Source organism: Centropristis striata, chromosome 20 (genome assembly GCF_030273125.1).
Source record: "Centropristis striata isolate RG_2023a ecotype Rhode Island chromosome 20, C.striata_1.0, whole genome shotgun sequence".
Taxonomy (NCBI): Eukaryota; Metazoa; Chordata; class Actinopteri; order Perciformes; family Serranidae; genus Centropristis; species Centropristis striata.
Window position 1 is genome coordinate 29,564,072 of NC_081536.1, and position 20,596 is coordinate 29,584,667.

At 39.1% G+C, this 20,596-nt stretch overlaps 1 protein-coding gene across 1 annotated transcript in view; it reads left to right on the forward strand.

Annotated features, from left to right (window-relative positions):
- Nucleotides 1-20,596, forward strand: part of LOC131993429 (pro-neuregulin-3, membrane-bound isoform) — a 495,301-nt gene that overhangs the window by 293,193 nt on the left and 181,512 nt on the right. Inside the window, exon 2 of the mRNA XM_059359337.1 lies at nt 5,070-5,199. Within this exon, the coding sequence (XP_059215320.1) occupies nt 5,070-5,199 (130 nt within the window). The remainder of the gene's footprint in view (nt 1-5,069; nt 5,200-20,596) is intronic.

The window sequence follows — 20,596 nt, forward strand, 5'->3', positions numbered from 1 at the left end:
TCTGGACTGTGGAGGAGGAGAGGGATCTGATCACTGACTACAGCCTCTCTACACCTCAACCTGACTGAGAGAAGCTGCTGCTAATTCATGTTAGCATTAACTGGAGCATTAACTGGGATGTTAGTTTTGGCTAGCAAAAAACAAAAACAAAATGTTTGTTACTGACCTCAGAAAACTGAGCAGCGACTCCTTGGAGTGTCTGTTAGTCCAACCAAACGCTGAACAAGACATTTTAATGAACAAAACGTTCAAATAAACTGTCATTAAGTGAAAATACAGTGAAAGGGTCAAAGTTATGAGACCAAACCGCTAAACGTCCTCTTTTCTATCTATATAACGTTATACATAACTTTATTGACACGTTGCCATGGATACACATTGTTCTGCTTCTCTCCTGATGACGGCTCGCCTTGTCAGTGACCTGTCAATCAAAGGTAGCCCCGCCCCAAATCATACGATTCTTTATCTTCTATTTTCTTCTAAATGGGGCCATTATTAGAACTATTGACATCAAATTGTCTTGAAGATCATTTTTAACTAGCGATTGAGACCATAGTGTTGTCCTGAAAACATTTTCTGAGGTAATAAATCAAGTGAGAAGTTTTCAAATTTTGCACTGAAATGAATGGGCAGATTTTTTTTTTGCAGCCAAACTTAGCACCCCCTGCTGGAATTTTCGGTGGATTGCAGGCTTAAGGCACTTCCTGGTTGGCCTCCATGCTCAGACACGGAGATTGCTGCCTGGTTACAGCCCATCTGGCAATCTGAGAAGGCTAGTCCTCGAGGAAACGGGGTTACACTGTCAGGTCTCCGAATTTAAATCTGTAAATGCTCAGATTCCGTCTGCATATTCCCCTGCTGATCTGGATTTACAAAATGGAACAACAATAATTAAATCATGAATACTGCATCACCTGCACCCACTGGTGATTGGATTCATCTCACTGTTGATCTCCTTTGCATATTCAGCTCTTTGAAAGTCTTCGAAAGACTTCAGCGTTACTGTTGGAAGCTCAGAAAGGGGCTCTGATTGATCTTTTTTTATCATTCAATTATTAGGAGTTACATAAATGGCTTCTGCCTTTCCACCACTACAAGCAAGCGGTGCGTCTTGATGCAAAGGTGAAAATCAGCAGATTCCTTTTTGCGTCCTCATTTCCTTCCTGTGCGTAGAGAAAGGGAGACCAAGAAGGAAAAGAGAGATTGAAGTGGAGGGTTGTGTTATCCAGCGCCCGATGGTTTATTGATCCTTGCTGTGCCTCTCCCGCTCCCTCTCTTCACAGTGGGGCGGAGTAAATTGGACTGTTTTCTTCTGCAGAGATTGACGTCTGCCTTCTGTGAGCAATGTTTTCAAACTTGCAGTGATATTTTCAGCTGACTGAAAAGATTTTTTTCAGCCGTCTCTGGCGTTCCCTCTTAGAATGACACAATTCTTTGAGTGCGTACTGCGTCTGAGCTGACAGGTGACGAGTGTTAAGCTAAACAACCTACAGTGCATTGTGACAACTCTGTCAACAAAAAACAAAAAGGGACAGGACGACAAATGACGCTTCTGTCACTTATCGCCAGGACTGAGAAAACATCACAGCCCAGTCCAAGCATGAAATCATGTCTGGAGGGAAATCCTTTATGTTTGAAAAAAATCGAGTTGTGTTGCAGAGCAAGTGCTAAAAAAGACACAGCAGTGCTTTGTAATTCTGTCCTTTGTTTGAGTGTCTCTGTGTGCAGAATGTTTGCCACTGCAAGCCAAATGTATCATGTCAGAACATACCACATGGCATTGTTGTATTATGAGTTCCCTCCACTCTGTTATAAGTTTCCTCTCTTTCTGTCTCTAGTTGGCAGCTGTTCTAAAGAAGACAATGCTTCCTTCAAATTGACTTTAATCTCATTATGTCCTTGTGAATCCATGTGAACAGCAAAGTAAAGCTTTAAAAAGGTTGAGCTGAGGTGCCAGTTAATGCAATCATTAACTGGCATTGTCGCAGAATCCATGTTCACGCTATAATTTTGTCATGCTAAGCTGATTTTGTAATTCCCCGTCTGGCACTAGTTCCCATGTTTGCATAATATATATACTTAAACCAAGGGCATTGGTGAGCTGTTAAGAAAATTATTGATGTTAGATGATTATGCAAAACATCTTTTAAATCACTTATTAATATACTCGTGGTGCAGCTTTATCGTGGTTGGGATTAGTGCAGGATTGTTCGGTATTAATTGTTCTGTGACAGGAGGCAAACTGTCAGTTTCACACAGTTCTAAAGAAGCTGGCAACTCGGATTCTGATAGCAGAATGAAGGTGGAAATGTCTGGAGCGAGCACAGGCAGCATGACGCACGGACCACACAGCCTGGCCTGTCACTCAGCAGCTCCACTGCACATGTCACCGCACAGAGAGGAAAACAAGGCTAATAGTCGACAGTTCAGTGAAAGCAAAGCCGGATAGTAATCATTAACGTGTTTCATTTTGTATCAAACCTGCACTTTAGCCTGCAACTACATCAAGTTCCTGGACACTGTAAAAAAAAAAAAAGTTGTTTTTACAGTAAAAAAACCGCAGCTATGGTTGCCAGAACATTACCGTAATAAATATGGTGGAACTTTTTTTAATAGTCAAGTCAAAGTTTATTTATAGAGCACATTTAAAAACAACCTCAGTTGACCAAAGTGCTGTACAGTTATTAAAATAGAAAAAATCATACACAAATAGGTATAAATAAAAACAATAAAAACAATGAAAACAATAAAACACTAAAAACAGTAAAAACAATAAAATAAAATAGAATAAAATAGTAATAAAAACTCAATCCAAAACAGAGTTAGAGATAAAAAGACAAATAAAAGGTACGGTAAAAAGATATTGGCACTGTTGATTTCACATTTAAGATCGCCATTTTATTCCATTTTTTTTACTGTATAAATAAAAAGTTTTTCCATCAAAAAGAAACACTGTTCTGCCATATAATTGACCAGAAAATACTTTATAAATGCTGCATAAATTAAAGATTTTACCATTAAATGTTAAAATATGTTGAGATATGGTGTAAAATGCAAAAATTAGTGATTGCTTGTATATATATTACAGTATATTTTTGTTACAAATACAGTGCCAGTGTATTTTACAGTAGAGTAATGTATTTTTCAAAAAATAACTGTAAAAAATACTGTTTTTGCTGATATATTCATTTACGGTGTTTCATTGTTACTGAAACTGAATTAACTCATTTATCATTTTACGGTCTTTTACTGTCATGGTTTAGCAGTTTTTCAGAGGCAGAAATCAGATAAGTTGGGAAAATGTTATAATATTTTGAGCCGCGTTGAAGAAAAATTGCAGCAAGTTTAAATGAGCGTGGAGCTAAAACACAACCCAGTTATCATAACACGGGTTGGAAAAATGGAAGAAGATAACTTCTTCTACGCATTTTGAATAGCCTGCATTTATTAATTAATTAATATTACAGTTTTTGATTTTACATTTTACAAAGGAAATGTTTATTTACACGTCTTTATTGTGTGGGGAAAAAATGTAATTGAGTAATTATCAGACCGCCATTAAATTTTTCATCTTGCGCACCCCCAGGGGTGCATGCACCACACTTTGGGAACCCCTGGTTTAAATGAACCTTTACAAGCTACCACTTTGATTAAAATCATCTTGTCATAATAATAACCTGTTGACACCCTCCCCTAATAATAAAACCTTTTCTCACCGCTGACTCAAACCCTGACCTAACTCTGCCTCTCACATGGAAACTTGTCCCCCAACAGCCAATTACCAAGGGTTGTGTTGGTTCCCCGGAGCCCTATCACCACCTAGCCTTCCCAGCACCACCCCACACACACAACTCATAGTGCTGATTAAGGGATCTGAGGCCATACTCATAACTCGCCTCTCCTCAGCCATCCATTCCCCCCTAAACACTGCTTATTATTAATCTCTCATTATCTCTTGATTGAGAAATCTTCAGTTCATTTGGATGTATTTTCCACGCGCCATTAAAGGACGACCTAATACAGCAATCAGTATACTTGTGGTAATAACAGCATCCTATGAGTACAACCGAGTTTTAATCACTGAAGCGTAAAGTTCTGGCTCATCACTGTTCATCCCGCTATTTTAAAAAACATAGCCGAGGCTCGGCTAATGAGAGCCCTTAGCAGACTCATTTTTCATTTGTAAGCACAAAAGAAACTGTCAGCAGTCTGGTCTGCTTTTTAATAAGAACATCATCTGTGGTGCAGATCTGATTTCTTCACACGTCTGAAAGCCATGCCCCGACCAACTGCATCTCAGGCTTTCAAAACACTGCTGATGGATGACTGCCCATGAACTCTCTGCAATCTCTACATTTTCATTTATCTTTCTTGTTTTATAAATTATCCCCAACAAGCGCAAAAAAAAAAAAAAAATGCCCAGAATGCCATTAATTGCACTATTGTTTCACTGTTATAGACATCAGGTTGCTTTAGCATTTCCATATTTCCTCTTAAGCAACCGGCGCTTCACTTATTAATTTCAATGATAAGATCATCCATTAAGGTACGCTGAGCAGATTCCCTCCAAAGTGTGTACTGTCCACAATCAGCCATGCATGTTGTGATAAATCGCTGGGAGAAGTCAAGCTCTCCAACAGCACTACTGTGACCACAGAGTATTAATCACAGCAGGACAGATTATTACCCATCCTCCATCCATCTTTTGCTGGTGACATTGCAGGTCTGAACAAACAATAGTGTGTTGGTATTATCCACAATGTGCAGCATGTTATAAGGCAGGGGCAGATACTTGTTATGGATCCTTGGGTGGAGAGTAAGTAGCCTCTGCTGAGAAACTGACTTGTATTTGTTTGTCCTGCTACAATTTGGGATAATGTGATTTATTTGCAGAATTGTTGAATAAAGAGACGATAATAAAGTTTGAGAAGTAACAGGCAGCGAGAAGGCAGCGAGATGAATTAAAGCTGTCGCTAAGCCTGATTCTTGGAGAGCAAATGCATCAATTAAAAAAATAAATATTTATGGGTCGATTGTGACTAACAAGAGTTTCTTTGTTTGTCCTGCAGCATCTCCAACTGTCCCTCCGCTGCACTCGGAGCATTTCAAGCAGTGTCACGAGAAGGACCTGGCCTACTGCCTGAACGGCGGCGAATGCTTCGTCATCGAGACGCTCAGTGGGCCTCACAAGCACTGCAAGTAAGTGAAGTTAAAAGCCTCCTCTTCCTCTTCCGTGCCCCTTCTGCTTTTAATGTTTTCTGTTTCTTCCTGCTCTTTGATTTTCTGCTTTCTAAGAGCATCTAAGAGTTGTGTTCAGGGTGTGGCTGAGAGTGGTTTGTGATATGGCTGCCTAGCATCTTGCTGAGATGAGACTCTGTTGGACACTTGGGATTGGACTTATTCAGTTTAAAACAATGTTTAAAGAAAACTTCAATATGAACTCTAGCATATCTGAATGATATTGTGTGTTTTGTTGTGTGCTCGAACCAGAGGTTGTTGTTTTTTATGTGTTCTTTCTGAGAAATAGTAAAAGGAGTACTAGATGTGAATACATTTGTTAAGTTATGCATGTTCAGTGTGGCAATTTGTGTATAGAAATAAGTGATGAATGAATCTAAGATAAGCCCTTTAGTTTAGAGGTTTCTTCACCATCAAAAATGTGTCTATTGAGCATGAATCACTCTTTGCAAAGTAACTCTGAAAAGTGTGTGGCTCGCTTGCCTCTGGGAATGTGTCAACTTTATTCATTTTGTGTTCACAAACAGAGTGAGGACATGTTTGGAAAGTGGGGACATTTTGGCCTGTTCTCACTTCTTTTGGGCCTGTTTGAGGGTTAGGACTTGGTGTCTTATTAGTATTACTGGAAGAAAACAGAAAGTCTGACTTCTGAATTTTACATTCAGTAACATGATGTGACTTTAACACAGTCGAGGTCAAGCACTTTTCAAGACTTTTGTAGATGCATTTTCAAGACTTTCCTGGTGCATTTTCAAGACTTTTCCAGGTGCATTTTCAAGACTTTTCCAGGTGCATTTTCAATACTTTTCCAGGGGCATTTTCAAGACTTTTCCAGGGGCATTTTCCAGACTTTTCTAAGGGCATTTTGAAGACTTTTCCAGCTAAGGTTATAATAAGGATTAGGTTGTTGTGATGGTTAATGTTAGGGTAAGGAGCTAGGAAATGCATTACGTCAATGAAGGGTCCACACAAAGATAGAAGAACAAGGATGGGTGTGTGTGTCTCTGTGTGTGTGTCTGTATGTATGTGTGATTGCATGTGTTTCCATTGTGTGTGTGAGATTGTGTGTATGCCTTAGTTGTCCCAGATTTGAGAGTAGAGCTCATGGGCACTTAGCCTGTTCAAATGTGGGGCCCTTTACTAATTAAGTCCCAGAACAACGTCTTCCCAAAATCTAACCGTAGGACTTCCACCCGACCTGTTTATCAAAGAGCCTGTTTTGCCTCCCCTGGGGTACAAGTATGCATCCGTTCGCGTGCAGTATGTGTGTGTTCGTGTGTGTGTGTGTGTGTGTGTGTGTGTGTGTGAAGAAGAGAGTGTGTGTGTGTGTGTGTGTGTGTGTGTGTGTGTGTGTGTGTGTGTGTGGATGGTAACAAGGGGCAGGTTTTAGCTCAGCAATGTAAGTGAGACTCTAAACAGAACATATAAGGACAAAGTTGAACATGACATGCAATGATGCATGTGGATTCAAACGCATTAAATCTTAATGTTTACAAATGCACACAAGACATACTACATGAACACAACACAACAGAATGCTGGAAGAACTCTGGTTGCAGAGGAAATAGCAATTTATGCGTTCAGTAAACTGGTTGCTGTGAAATGCTATGCAATGCATAATTGGAGCTGCATGGATGCATAACGTATAATTTAAGTTATACTGTTGCCGTATAGATATAGGGTAGGATACTGGTAGGAGGCCCCGGGGAAGACCCAGAACACGGTGGAGGGATTATATCTCTCTCCTGGCCTGGGAACGCCTCGGGGTCCCCCAGGAGGAGCTGGACGTTGTGGCTGGGGAGAGGGACGCCTGGAATGCCCTGTTTAGCCTGCTGCCCCCGCGACCCGATCCCAGATAAGCGGAGGAAAATGGATGGATGGATGGATATTGCCGTAAGATTGTTTTTTGTTTGTTTTCTTGGAGAAAGTGGACTGAAAGGACATATTTTATGGCCAAACAGAAAGGTTTCTGCAGCAGAAAACTACCTGTGCTAACTAGGTTTCCGTAAACCCCCCACTCCCCGAGTAGGGCTGCACGATTATTAATCACCATTAAACATCTGTATTTTAATGCACTACTTTTAAACAAACAATAGGAACAGTTTTTAGTGTGTCACAGAGTGTCAGTGCTTGTTGTAAGCAAACAGAGATCACCTCCTGCAGCAGCAGCACATACACACTACTGCTACAGAGCTAACTGTTAGCCTATTAGCAATTTGCAGACTGGACGCTAAGAGGTTAACATCCCTTCTGGCTCTGCAGCTGGGAGAGACTCCTGCAGGAGGACTGTGCTCTTGTTAACAAGCCTCCAGCCCCCTCGAGTAAGAACGAGTCTCCAATAACACCAGAAAAAGTCGATGGATTTGTCGCCATTGAAGAATAGTCGCTAAGGGGGTCTGAAAAGTCGCTATAGCAACAAAGCCGCTAAGTTGGCAACACTGCTTTGCAGGCTTTTACAAATGGCACGTTGTTCTTGTGGTGTCGAGTACTACGTCACACAATACACAATTTCGCCGACGATCAGCTTAATTTACTCGTGGCGGTCAAAATCGTGATCACGATTAAAATTTGATTAATTGTGCAGCCCTACCCTTGACATTAAGGAATTCTATTGAAAGCGGCAGGATAAGTGTTTCCTCAGAGGAATGCACTGAGTTACCCACTCCAGGCTATGGTTTGCAGTTTTCGGTACATCATTCACTGTGCAATCAAATCAAAAGTCAACTGACGTCCACAACACAACACATAACATGAAAGAGAGGAGGGGAAGCAGGACGAGAGAGGCAGAACAGAGAGAGAGCAGGAGAGAGAGAGAGCGAGGTGTAGGCGGACCAGGAGTCGGAGACGAGGGAGGGGGGTTGCTGCCGTCGCTATGACGACGTAATCTGTGGACAAGCCTAGCTGTTAAAGAGCGCGAAGGTTTGCGAAGTACACAGGGATGGCCTTGAACACACTGTCTGTGCATGTTAATGTGTGTGTTAAAGTTTAGAGGAGAGAGAGAAGCGGGTTGATCTCTGCTGCTTAATCGTGTGGCAATGAGTTCTCTAAAGGAAAGATATGGACCATCAAACAATATGGCATCCGCACTTGATTTCAATAACAGCTGGTATGACCGTGCAGTAAAACTATGAAGTGTGTTTAGTACTTTGCCTGCAAAATAACATTTAGAGTTATTTATATAAGGGGTACTCAGGTAGGATTCAGTCTTTTTGGAATCAAACCCTTTGTATGAATATTTTATGAATTGATGCACTTTCTAAGTAAGGCTCTTAAGTGACTAAAGACTAGAAAGTAAATGCCGTGCTTCTAAAATTCACCATAAAGGAACAAATCGAGGATGCATTGTGCTTCAATTGGTATGCTGTTAAACATTAATTTATCCTCATTAACAAAAGAATGACAAATTTCACCCGAGGCACAGGATCAATGCATAATCTGATTCAATTTGTGTTTACAACAAATTGAGACAAATCAGGTTGTAAAAGTGTGATCAATCCAGACATTTAATGGGGATGAATTTAGCCGGTTTGTGGCATTATTTGTCACAAAATTAATCATTTTTATTTGTGAGATGAAACTTGATCCTTTTTGCAATGATTTTCTCTGAAGAGTCATAACTCAAGCATCAAGTGCCATTCCAGAGCAGTTGTAAAACAAGCGTGGATTGTCCCCCAGAGCGCTGTTTAGCGCTGTCGGTGTGCGACGCTTGTGTTTGTCAACCTGCGGGGACGGATGCAGACAGGGAAAGGGCTCAGTGTGAGTCATAAGGACTGTTCCTTCTGTCTCACACACACCAGGACGTGCACGTGTGTGCGCGCACATGCACAGAAATCAGTGCTCACTGCTTTGAGCAACATAGTCAGGCATTCAATCGTTAGTGCTCAGCTAACCAGTAAATTAGTCAGAGAGCTAAGATAATATTTTCAGAACATGGCAAGAGGCCAAGGCGTTGGGTTTTAAAAGTACACTGCAAAAAAAGCCAACTTGTATTTTTTGGCCTAAAACAGTGATTTAAGTTGGTAAAACTTGGAAATATAAATTATTGACATTTAGGGCAATAATGTAAGTTAGCACAACAAAGGAAGCCAGTTGTCTGCTCAAAAACAAGTTTGTGAGTTGTTGTTACTTATATCTTTAAGTTGGGGTTCACAACAAGGGACAATAGTTCTGATAACTCTTATTTCTTTGTTGTAAAATGCGGGAAAGCGGTGAAATTCAATAGCGAAAGCTAGCGGCTAACTGATGCTAGCGACAAACTGATGCTAGTGGCTAACTGATGCTAGCGGCGCTGCTTGTTACAGCTACAAGAGTAGCCATTAGCGTATCAATGCTAACTCAAAATTGTGGTCGCAACATTAGCTGACATTTCATAGCAGCGTTACAATCGTGCCAATTCAGCACATTGCAGAAGTTAGCAGAAGTAAGGATTAAAAGTTATTACAATGTAAAATTATTAGTTAGTACAACTTACAGTTGAGTTGACAAAAATCTGAATTCAGAGTTGAGCAAACTCAAAAACAAAACTTAAAATATTTACTTTAATTGTCCAACTTAAAATTTTACTGAAGTTTGTTGCCTTGAAAGTTTGAGTTCACCCAACTTTTCTTTTTTTGCAGTGTATATGATGCTCAATATGATTACTTTCTCAGTTTGGTAGGAAAAAGAAGAAAAAATCGAATGATAGTTTTGATGACTATTTGCCAATAGTCTGTTTTATGTTTTTCTCTCTCTTTGGGTATTGTGGTAGCTCTCTGACTAACAAATCCGCAGCAACAATGTTGAGCCAAAGGACCAGGGGATTTAACTCTACCTCTTCTCACTCGCCTGTCTTTATTTATTCAGGGGTGCCATGGTTTTTATTTCTGGCCCTTTTATATATATATATATATATATTTTTTTTTTCTTTCCTGCTGGTGTGGCCAGCCAGAAAGAGTCTCCCTCAGTCTAGTTAGCAACAAGGACTAGCTAAGCCCATCTCATCGGCCTCTGTCGAGAGGCTATTCCACAGCGATAGAAAGGCAATCTCACCTGGCAGGTGGAGGTAGCGGGGGTTTGGAAGAGATCCCTGCAAAGCCCCTGCCAATGAGTCCTGGGTCTGACACAGACACTCTTCAGAGGGTAGAAACGGATGTGACACACTCACACACAAATACACACCTTGCACAGTTTGTGTTGGAAACTAAGATGTTGGCACAGACTGAGTTGCAGGTCGTAGAGCTGACCTCTCACCAGCCCAGGGTCTTTTTAAATCCTCCTGCAGGTTTCAGGGCTAACCTGTTTTTAACACTGCTTCAATAAAAAGTAAGCCCTCTCATTGCACACATATTTTTGATTGAATGTATTAGCTGTATCTGACTCAAGGATATTTTTTGATGGAAATGAAAGAACAGGAATGTCAGAAATATGCATTCTTTTCTTCTCTGTTGTGCTCAATCATTTTGTTCATGATTGAAAGCTTTTACCAAGGGCATTAAACACAAATGATTGCTTTACTCAGTGACGTTTCACACATGCCTCGCATGTGCTTTTCTCTAACGTCTTTCTGTTCATCCACCTTACCCTTCCTTAACCATATTCCACCTAATATTGCCATGGTTCCTCCACCCAGAGTGACAAGGACTCCTGGAAACTCAGTTAAAAACGATTAAACTCAAAAGAAACTTGTACAAAAAGAAAGAGATTGGCCTAGACAAGTTTTGCCTTTAACCCATTTAGGCCTAAAATGCCTGGGGAAAAATGCCTGGAAAACCTCTGGATGATTTTGAAAGAACCCCCTAAAACCTGAAGTTTTTCTGGAAATTCAACAGAAGATTTTTCAGCCTCTGTAGCAGATAGAAATGACATTCAAAAATTATTTGAGTCCAAACCTTCAATAAAGTTTTTTAAAAAATCAACAAACTCAGCAAATTACATTTACATTTGACTGAATAAAAATCCTATGCATAATACTAATACATGCCTATTAGCAAGATGCAAACATGATATGACCATTGGAAGAAATAGACTCATAGTTCTCTTTAGCCTACTGTAATGAAAATTAAAAAAATAATAATAATGAATAATAACAATACATTTTATCTATATTGCACTTTTCAGGGCAGTCAACGACGTATAAAGTAATACAAGACATAAACAGACATGATTTCTTATATCATCATCACAATCAATTAGTATTATTATTGTTATTATCTCCAGATGGCCACAAATCTGTCTGTTCTTCGGTGAAAATATGTTGTCTAAAAACATATTCCTCATCCATAAATGCCGGTCGATTGGTTCCGAGGGTTCAAAGTCCGGATCAGCAATAAAATCATCGGTGCTGTTTTCATCAAGATCGCTTCCTTCACTTACTTCTGATCTCCCTCCGCTATAGTCGTCTTCCACCATGATTTCAAAGTTCTGGAAAAGTCCCATGTTGCATTGCGACACTCCCACATGTATTCTGATGCATTTCATTGGCCAAGAGACCGAAAATAGGTGGAAAAAACTACAAATACTACAAAACGACGTATCCGCTTTCCTGGCTTTAATGGTAGAATAACGCAACAGCGTTAACAATGGGGTAATGCTTTCCTGCCTTAAATGGGTTAAACAGCTACTCCAAGAATTAAAAGATGATGATTAAAAAAATAAAAGATGATCAATTGTACGTTTTAAGAACCAAACCGTCCCAGCACCGTATTCAGAAGTGGAGGGCTTTAAAACATATATAAATGGTACTGTAGTTTTGAGAAAGTAAATAATTTGATGACAGTTTCTGTATTTGTTGGCACGTGGTAAAGACCAAGGAGGAGGAGAAGGTTGTGCAGCAGGCAAACACTTCTTCCAGGAGTGTAATCCTCCTCCCGTCGCTCACAATCCTCCTCATCCTCCTCATCCTCCCTCCTGTCTCTCTGGAATCCACTCTTTCCTTTCCTGAGTGACCTCGGGCTTTTCCAAAGCGTTCAGCCACGGACCAGCGCCACCAGATTGACTTGGGCCTCACAGGTGCAGAGAGTGGCAGCTCGGTGGAATACATCATCCCCCCGTTCTCACACACACACACACACACACACACACACACACTGACAAGCCAATTAACAAGAAGCATGCATGAAATTGAAAACATAGCAGCAATAACACACATCTAAGCTGGCAGTAAACAAGGAGATTAAAACGCATATGCAAAAAGAACAGGCACCTGGAACAAGTAGTGAATGAATGCATTAAGAAAATAAAAATGTTGTTTTTACGGTAAAAACCAGCAGCTGTGGTTGCCAGAACTTTACCGTAATGAATACGGTGCAACTTTTTCTAATATTACGGTGAAATGATATTAGCACTGTTGATTTCACATTTAAGATTGTCATTTTATTCCATATTTTACTGTAAAAAAAAGTTCTTCCATCAAAAGAAATGCTGTTTTGCCATATAAATTACCAGAAAATACTTAATAAATGCTGCATAAATTAAAGATTTTAGCATTAAATATTACAGTATATTTCTGTTAGAGATATGGTGTTTAGTACATTTAACAGTGAGAGAAAGTATTTTTTTTAAAATGCTAAAATTACAGTGATGGCTTATATTATATATATATATATATTTCATTTTTTTTTACATATATTTATATTTATATATATATATATATATATATATACACACACACACACATATAATTATATATATATATATATATATATGTATATATTACAGTATATTGCCAGTGTATTTTACTGTAGATTAATGTTTGTTTGTTTTTTTAAATACTGTTTTGGCTGATATATACATTTACGGTGTTTCATTGTTACTGAAACTAAATTAACCTATTTATCATTTTACGGTCTTTTACTGTCATGGTTCATCAGTTTTTCACCATAAAGTCTACAGACTTTTTTATTACAGTGCATATTATTGTTTATGTAGTCCTAGTGAGAGAATGTCGCTCTCCAAGGTCCTGAAGTCTCTCCTCTGGGCATTTAGAAGGACATACACATTCACACACTTAAACCCATGCATGTGAGTGTCTGCCACCCCAAGAGAGCCACAGCATCCCAACAGTGACTATTACAAGAGTCAGGGAATATGTGGAGGGGTCACTGATTCCTGTGCATTATTGTTTCTGACAGCAGGAATTTACCTTGACAGGAAAAGCCTCTGGGATGGGTGTGTCCAGTGCTAAAGTGCACATTTGTGTGTGTGTGTGTGTGTGTGTGTGTGCTCCTGTAAACAGCAGTGTGAAAGTATGTTGTCATTACAGGAAGGGAAAAAATTGTGATCTACTCCTTCCTACATTCAGAAAAACCATCTGGTTGCGGTTAAAATGGAAAACACCTATTTTTTCTTCACTCATTCTCTCTCTTTCTTCCTGTTTTTCCCCTCTTGCCCTGCCCTCCCTCTCTACGTTTTCTCTCTCTGCATCTATCTCTCTCAGCCCTCATCGCCATCTGTGCGATAATAATGGCACACCAGTGGGAGTTCGACTGGTGTCTCTCTGACAGTAATAAACAAGGCTGATGCCGTGGCATGCTTTCGAGGTGGGAGAAAATTAAACAGATAAGAGACCGCGTATTGCGGTGAGAAGGCGCCGCTTTAGGCGAGTGAATCCTCCAAGACGCCAAGAGGAGCACTCAGCGCGCCTGAGAATGGAAAACAGAAGCTGGGAGGGAGCCAAGGAGGGAGGAGGACGGATACAAAGCAGGAAACGGGAGAAGAGAGGGCTTTTTTTGGTGACATGGTGACTGAGGGAAGTTGAGAGTGTGAGCGATGGTGGCCAAACTTCAGTATGTCACTGTGTGCCGATTTAATTAGCACACAATGAAGGCTTAATGATCTCTTGGCAGCTCCATCAGGGAGTTATATAAGGAGAAGTCAATGCAGTGCAGAGGAATCAGCCATCATCCTGCTTTAATCATGATATAGTTTTTCTAACTGCCTTAGATACATCTTAGGCTTGAATAGAAAAACATACAACACTGGCTGTTTTTTCATAAAGTCAACTTAGATTTTTAAATAAATGATGAATTGATGAAAATGTATTGTGCAGCTTGATGGAGCCACAGATGTCAGAGCCATTTCAATCTACAATCTACAATGTCAGTGAGCTTTTATCCAAAGCGACGTACATGTGAGAGATCATACAACACAAGAGAGGATGAAGACAAGAAACAACACAAGAACAAGCAAGAATAAGTGGCATATGTTACGTTGAGTCCTGTTTGGAAGCAAGTGCTCTAGTACGTCAGTGTTTTTAGGACGCAAGTGTTTTTGGGACAAGTGCAGTTTTGTTTTTTGCATGTGTGTGCGCGCTGTGTGTTGATTATGTGTGTAGGTGATCAGTAAAGAGCTGGGTCTTCAGCCTCTTTTTGAAAATTGAGAGGGATTCAGCAGATCGGATGGAGTTAGGAAGGGTGTTCCACCACCTATAGGGGCTCCACAGAGGAGAAGAGTCTGGTTTGGGATGAAGAGGAGCCAGACATCTTTTACTGGAGGAGCGTAGTGGACGGGAGGGTTTGTGGACCTGGACAAAGGAGTTCAGATATGTAGGAGCTGTTCCTGTTGCTGTCTTGTAAGCAAGAGACAAGGCTTTGACTTTGATGCGGGCTGTGACTGGGAGCCAGAGCAGAGAGATGAGTAGAGGGGTGATGTGCTCTCCTGGGCTGGTTGAAGACTAGATGTGCCGCCGTGTTCTGGATCTTCTGCAGAGGCTTGGTGGTGCATTTCATTGTGTTTTTATACTGAAATCATCCTACAAAACAGACTGATTGACGCACTTCAGCCTTAAACTCGTACTGTGTAAAAAAGATGTGAAAGTACGCCTCATTACTACTTTTAAGAGATTATGGTTGCAGCTTAAAGGATAAGGCTTACATTGTTGTATACCATAAGATTACATCTAAGCGACACATTAATTTAATGGAAAACATAAATGTAATTATTGTCAGATATTGTGGCCCAGATAGGGTAGTGAGATGACAGAGATGGGCATTGGGCGGCCCGCGGGCCACATCCGGCCCGTTGGCTGTCCCTGACCGGCCCGCGTGAGGTTACCCAGAAATTAGAAATCCATACAACTGCAGTGCTTTTATTTTGAAAGCGATTTACGTATATCTGAGTTACCAGAGTTACCTCGGTACCTTGTCAAAAACACCAATTGCTTTTTGCATAAAGTTAATAAATGACTGGTTTACTGCACAACATACATGCTCTATATTGTTTTTGTGGTTTGAATGTATGTTTAGTAGCATTTATTCATTTATTTAAAATTGTAGCTCTATGTAAATAAAAATCAGACATTCCTTGGTCACCTTGTGAATCCACGTAAGAGCAATAACAAACATTAGCATTAGCACTTGAGCTAACAAGCACTTTTACTATAGTTAAGACAACAAATATAGCCACTGATATATATGGCAGAAGAAAATAAACTTTAACAAACCTTGTTCCTGTCAGCCAGCCACTATAGAAGCCTTTTTCATACTTTATATCAACTTTATATGAATTATGACGCACTCGTTATTATTTACCATTCGTTTTTTCATTTAACCGTTCCACCTGTTATTTCCTGTCACTACCCTTCAAAATTAAAGCACCCGTTTCACACTGGACGGCACCTTTTCAAAATAAAAGCATCACAACATTGTAAAACACCTATAAAATATACAAACAAGCTATATAATACAAAAACACCAATAGGAACCTTGCTAAATGTCATTTACAGTTGTGTTTAAAATAAATGTAAAAGTGATATAGTGATTGGAGTATTTACTACTTTTTACTGCTATATTTGATTTACTCCACATTAACAGTCTTATCATAACATGTATTCTTATCAGCAGCAGCTCAAAACCAGATAATTTACTGTATTTTATAAAGCGATTAAATTAATACTGAGCAGAATTTAGTTCAGAGTTTTGGTCCGGCCCCCGCAACCTTCGTGGTTTTGGTCATGTGGCCCCTTGGGAAAATTAATTACCCACCCCTGGTCTACACACTAGATGCTCGTATACATTTAATTTAATTAAAACAGTAACGTTTTGAGCATTAAGCTCTTTGCAGACTTTTTCAGATCTTTTACATCTTTTACATGTTCTTCTGTCCGGCACCTTCCCCTGGATTCATGTGCAAACCTTTGTCATCTTTTTTAAAGTGATATAATAACCCTATTAATTGATGCATTCACACAGTCAGAGATGTTTTTGCCAGCTGTAAATTTTTTGCTTTTATCCTGCATTATAGGTTGATCTTTGTATTTGTCTCGTGTTATAGTTTTCACACCGACGTGTTAATGTAAACATGCTCATGACTAGATTGGGAAACATTTGTGTTAACTTACCAAATTGATAACCGACATTGTAGGGCCGCTGAGCCTGATTGTCGTTGTTAAGCCAGATAACGAAAAGATAAAATTCGTAAAATTAGCTGTTTAACCAGTAGCCAAGTATTTGCTAAGTAATCACACAGTGTTGCCGTCCAACTCTCTAAAATGACAAGCATAAAGCCCTTTTTATATCCAAATCCAGACAATGACCATGTGGACTCTCTAATTGGCAGTGCACCATTACTGTAATCCAATATTGGCTTAAATTGGGCTTAAAGTTTTACAGGATACAGCTCTATGTGCATGAGTATGCATCTCTGTGCTGTCTATGCTAACATGTTAATATCTCATTAGTGTGTGATTTCCTGTGATGGTGAGTTTTCTCAAGCCAACTTCTCAGTGCCATTTCCTCGGCTCTCCAACTTCTCGACTCGCAATTGATTTGTATTGACGTCTTTGTTGGTTTTAATTAGCAAGATTTAACAAGTTTAATTGTGCAATTGCATTAGCTCACTCAGTTTGGTAAACAGCACAGAGCATCCAATTAAGGCTCTTTTGCAAACATACACATATACTGTGTCTGTGTGTGTGTGTGTGTGTGTGTGTGTGTGTGTGTGTGTGTGTGTGTGTGTGTGTGTGTGTGTGTGTAAGTGTAAGGATGCTCACTCTCCTTATGACAGACATAATGTTGTAAATATTCTCATTTGCGGAAGACGTGTGACTGGATCCATCAGAGCTGACATGAGAGTTTTAAACATAAGAGTAGAAGTTGTTGTGTGTTTGTGTTGTTGTTGGCGTCTTATGGAGGTGTAACAACACACACGCTATGATTCTGACAGAAAGTGACAGGAAATAAAGAACTGGGAGGTGCACTGCAGGCGATAATCCTTGAAGCTTCAAATAATTGTCAAATCCACCACTGTTATGAATAATAGTACTTAGTCTAATTATGATCATTAAGCACAATTACTTTTTTCTGTGAATGACCCTCTCAGCGGGTGGCAGTCGGACCCTGACGATTTTAAAGATAAAGAATATCCTAAAGACGTCAGATACAGCACTTTAGCTTTTACATTCTTGGTCTTATTGCTGTTTTAAGTTCCATCATTTCAGAGCAGAATGACTATCAAAGTATAAAAACACACTTTTTGCATTAAAATAAAATGTAATTTTTCCACTTAAATTAGCTATAATAATTTCTTATAAGCATTATTTTTGATGTAGACTTCCTGATAAAGGCCCTTTAACTGAAGACAGTTCAGAAAGTTCATGTTGAATTAGCAATGATGCAAGTTGAGTATATTATTGCTAAAGTAGTTACAGTATAGGGCTGGGCAATATGCACTAAATATCAAATCCTGATATATTCAGGCTGAATATTGATATATGATAAAAATAAATATATATAATACTGTATAATAACAGGAGTACCTTTTTTTTTTTAATCTAAGCTCCATAAGGTGAACATTTAGATTTAAAAAAAATATCTTGAATAAAAGCCTTGAGCAAGGATCACAGTGCATATTTGAACTATATCGATATACAGTATGGTCTAATTCCATATCAGATTTAAAAATATATCGATATAGCTTTTTTATCGATATATCGCCCAGCCCTATTACAGTACACTCAATAAAGCAGGGCGTTGATTTTAACACCTTAACATACACTTTTCACTTTTTTCCCTTAAAGATTTGAAAAAAAAACCTTCTTAGTCCACACTGTCAGCAAAATTGAGTCAAATATCATGTTAAGTCTATGTAAGATCCAGATAATCTGCAAACTGCATGTTTTTTTTAGATTTCCATGATGCTCTTTAACAAAATATGGAATGATTTGTGGACTGTTTTTTCCTCCAGCTGGCTGTCTGTCCAGCATTTGAAAAACAGGCTTATTTTCATTGAATCAAACACAGTGGAATCAAAGGTAGTAAAGATCATTCCACTTCCTGCTATGCCTTTGAAGTGACTGACAGCCAGGATGTACTTTGTTACATAAATCAGTGATACAAATCAGTGAGCTGTGATACGGGAGCACATTTATATTTCAACACCCACACAGTCGGCTCATCTTTAGGAGGCTTATAATACATTTGGTCATGTGTATTTGTAGGTGTGCTTGGAGACATAATACACAGACAGATTAAAAAAGTTTGACAGCTCTGCCAAACCTATCAGTGCTGCCCCGAGGAAGCAGAGAGGGAGAGTCATGACCTGGTGGTGAGAGGCAGTAAAGAGAGGAGGCAGCAGACAGAGACGGGCTGTTTGGCACATCAAAGGTGGAGGGATATTCCAGCATAATTCTCTATAATGAGGCACAGGAAGTAAACTGTACAGTAACAATAGTCCGTAGCAAAGCTGAGGAGAGTAAGTTAAGGAGATAGTGAGGGAACAAGGGAAAGAGGAGTGAGGAAGCAGACATACAGTAATTTGGTGCTGCTCCTAATCAAGGCATCCCTTTCAAGTCAGCAGGTTTGATGTGTTAATAAGATGCAAATTTATGCAAATGATCTCCCTTTTTCCCTCCAAAACTCTGACTGAGTTTGCATTGCCCCCTCCTGCAGGATGGAGAACTCTGAATAAATACGAAAAGAGAGCACGGAGAAGTAATATTGATTTTTTTTTTTTTTAAAGGGAAAAAAAACAAGGGAAAGTTTTAAGCCGGCCACAAAGACGCTGTAATTTTCCAACTCGTACCTTTGGGAATCTTTCCCCAGTGGGTGAACTCCAGCGGTGAATTTCAGCATGCATGAGCAGGAAAATGAATATGACAGTAAAAAAGAGGACGAGTAAAATATATATTTACATAAAGGATTGCTGAGAGAAGAAGAAACAGAGGAGGAGGGACAGAGATTGAAAGAGACAGAGAGTGGGAACAGAGGAGAGAGAATAACTGAAGACTAGCTGCGTCTGCAATACTAAGCAGGTCTGGAGTTCCTGTGCTACCTGGGAGCTATACCAGCCTACTGATGTATGTTTTCACTGTAGTGCACTTCACTCTGAAATGGCAGCGGCGCCCCGAGCACAGACATGTCTGTCTCCCACTCTGACTAACAAGAACTCTGTCGCTGTGTTCTCAGAAGAGCGGGGCTTGATTACACATAGTAATGTAGCACGCATGTAGCACATGTGTTCTATAGCGAGGCACACACACACACACACACACACACATGGATGATTCACAAAGGGAATGACAGATAAACAACAATGTAATTCATTATTCTATACACATTCTTATTCGTTTTAAATACAAATGCGTCCTTGATTTTGAGGCAGTTGTTTAAGTAACTTTGGTAACACTTTACAATAAGCCTCATTTATAAATGCTAAACAGATTAATGTTTAATCATCATTTATAAACTGTTTATAGGCAATGTAGAATGATAGATACATAGTTTTTTTCAACATTTAACTAACTACATCAGTTCTAAATGGGAAATATATGGTATATTAATGTAAGCTTATAGTTACTTTACCATTAACAAACAACTGAATTATAATTAATTGTTTATTAATAGATTTAGTTGCACTCATTATAACATTTTTAACACCATATTAAGTATGTTAATGATTTTGAAATGATTCATTTACCTTTAAGAAATTGGTTGAAAACGTTTAAAGATTAAATATGTATAGCACTTTGTAAATGGTTAATAACTGGTTTATAAACCATCTATAAACATTACTTAGTTGGTTATTGTAAAGTGTTACCGTAACTTTAATATAAAAATGTTTGAGATGGAATCTACTTATTCTGATCACATTAAATATAATCTTTATGTGTATGTAATTCGAAATCAAGAGAATTTTGAATGAAGCCAAAACAATAGAATTAGTCTGTTTTTTAATTGACAGGCACTTCCTGTTAAGTTGTTAATAACTCAACTTATAACGTAGTTAGATTTAATTAATAATATTGCGTGCAATCTGTTGCCTCAATTTTATTGAGTAGCTATTGTTTATCTTTTTTTACAGTGAATAGCTACTCAATAAAATTGAGGCAACAGATTGCACGCAATATTACTAATTAAATCTAACTACCTTACAAGTTGAGTTAATA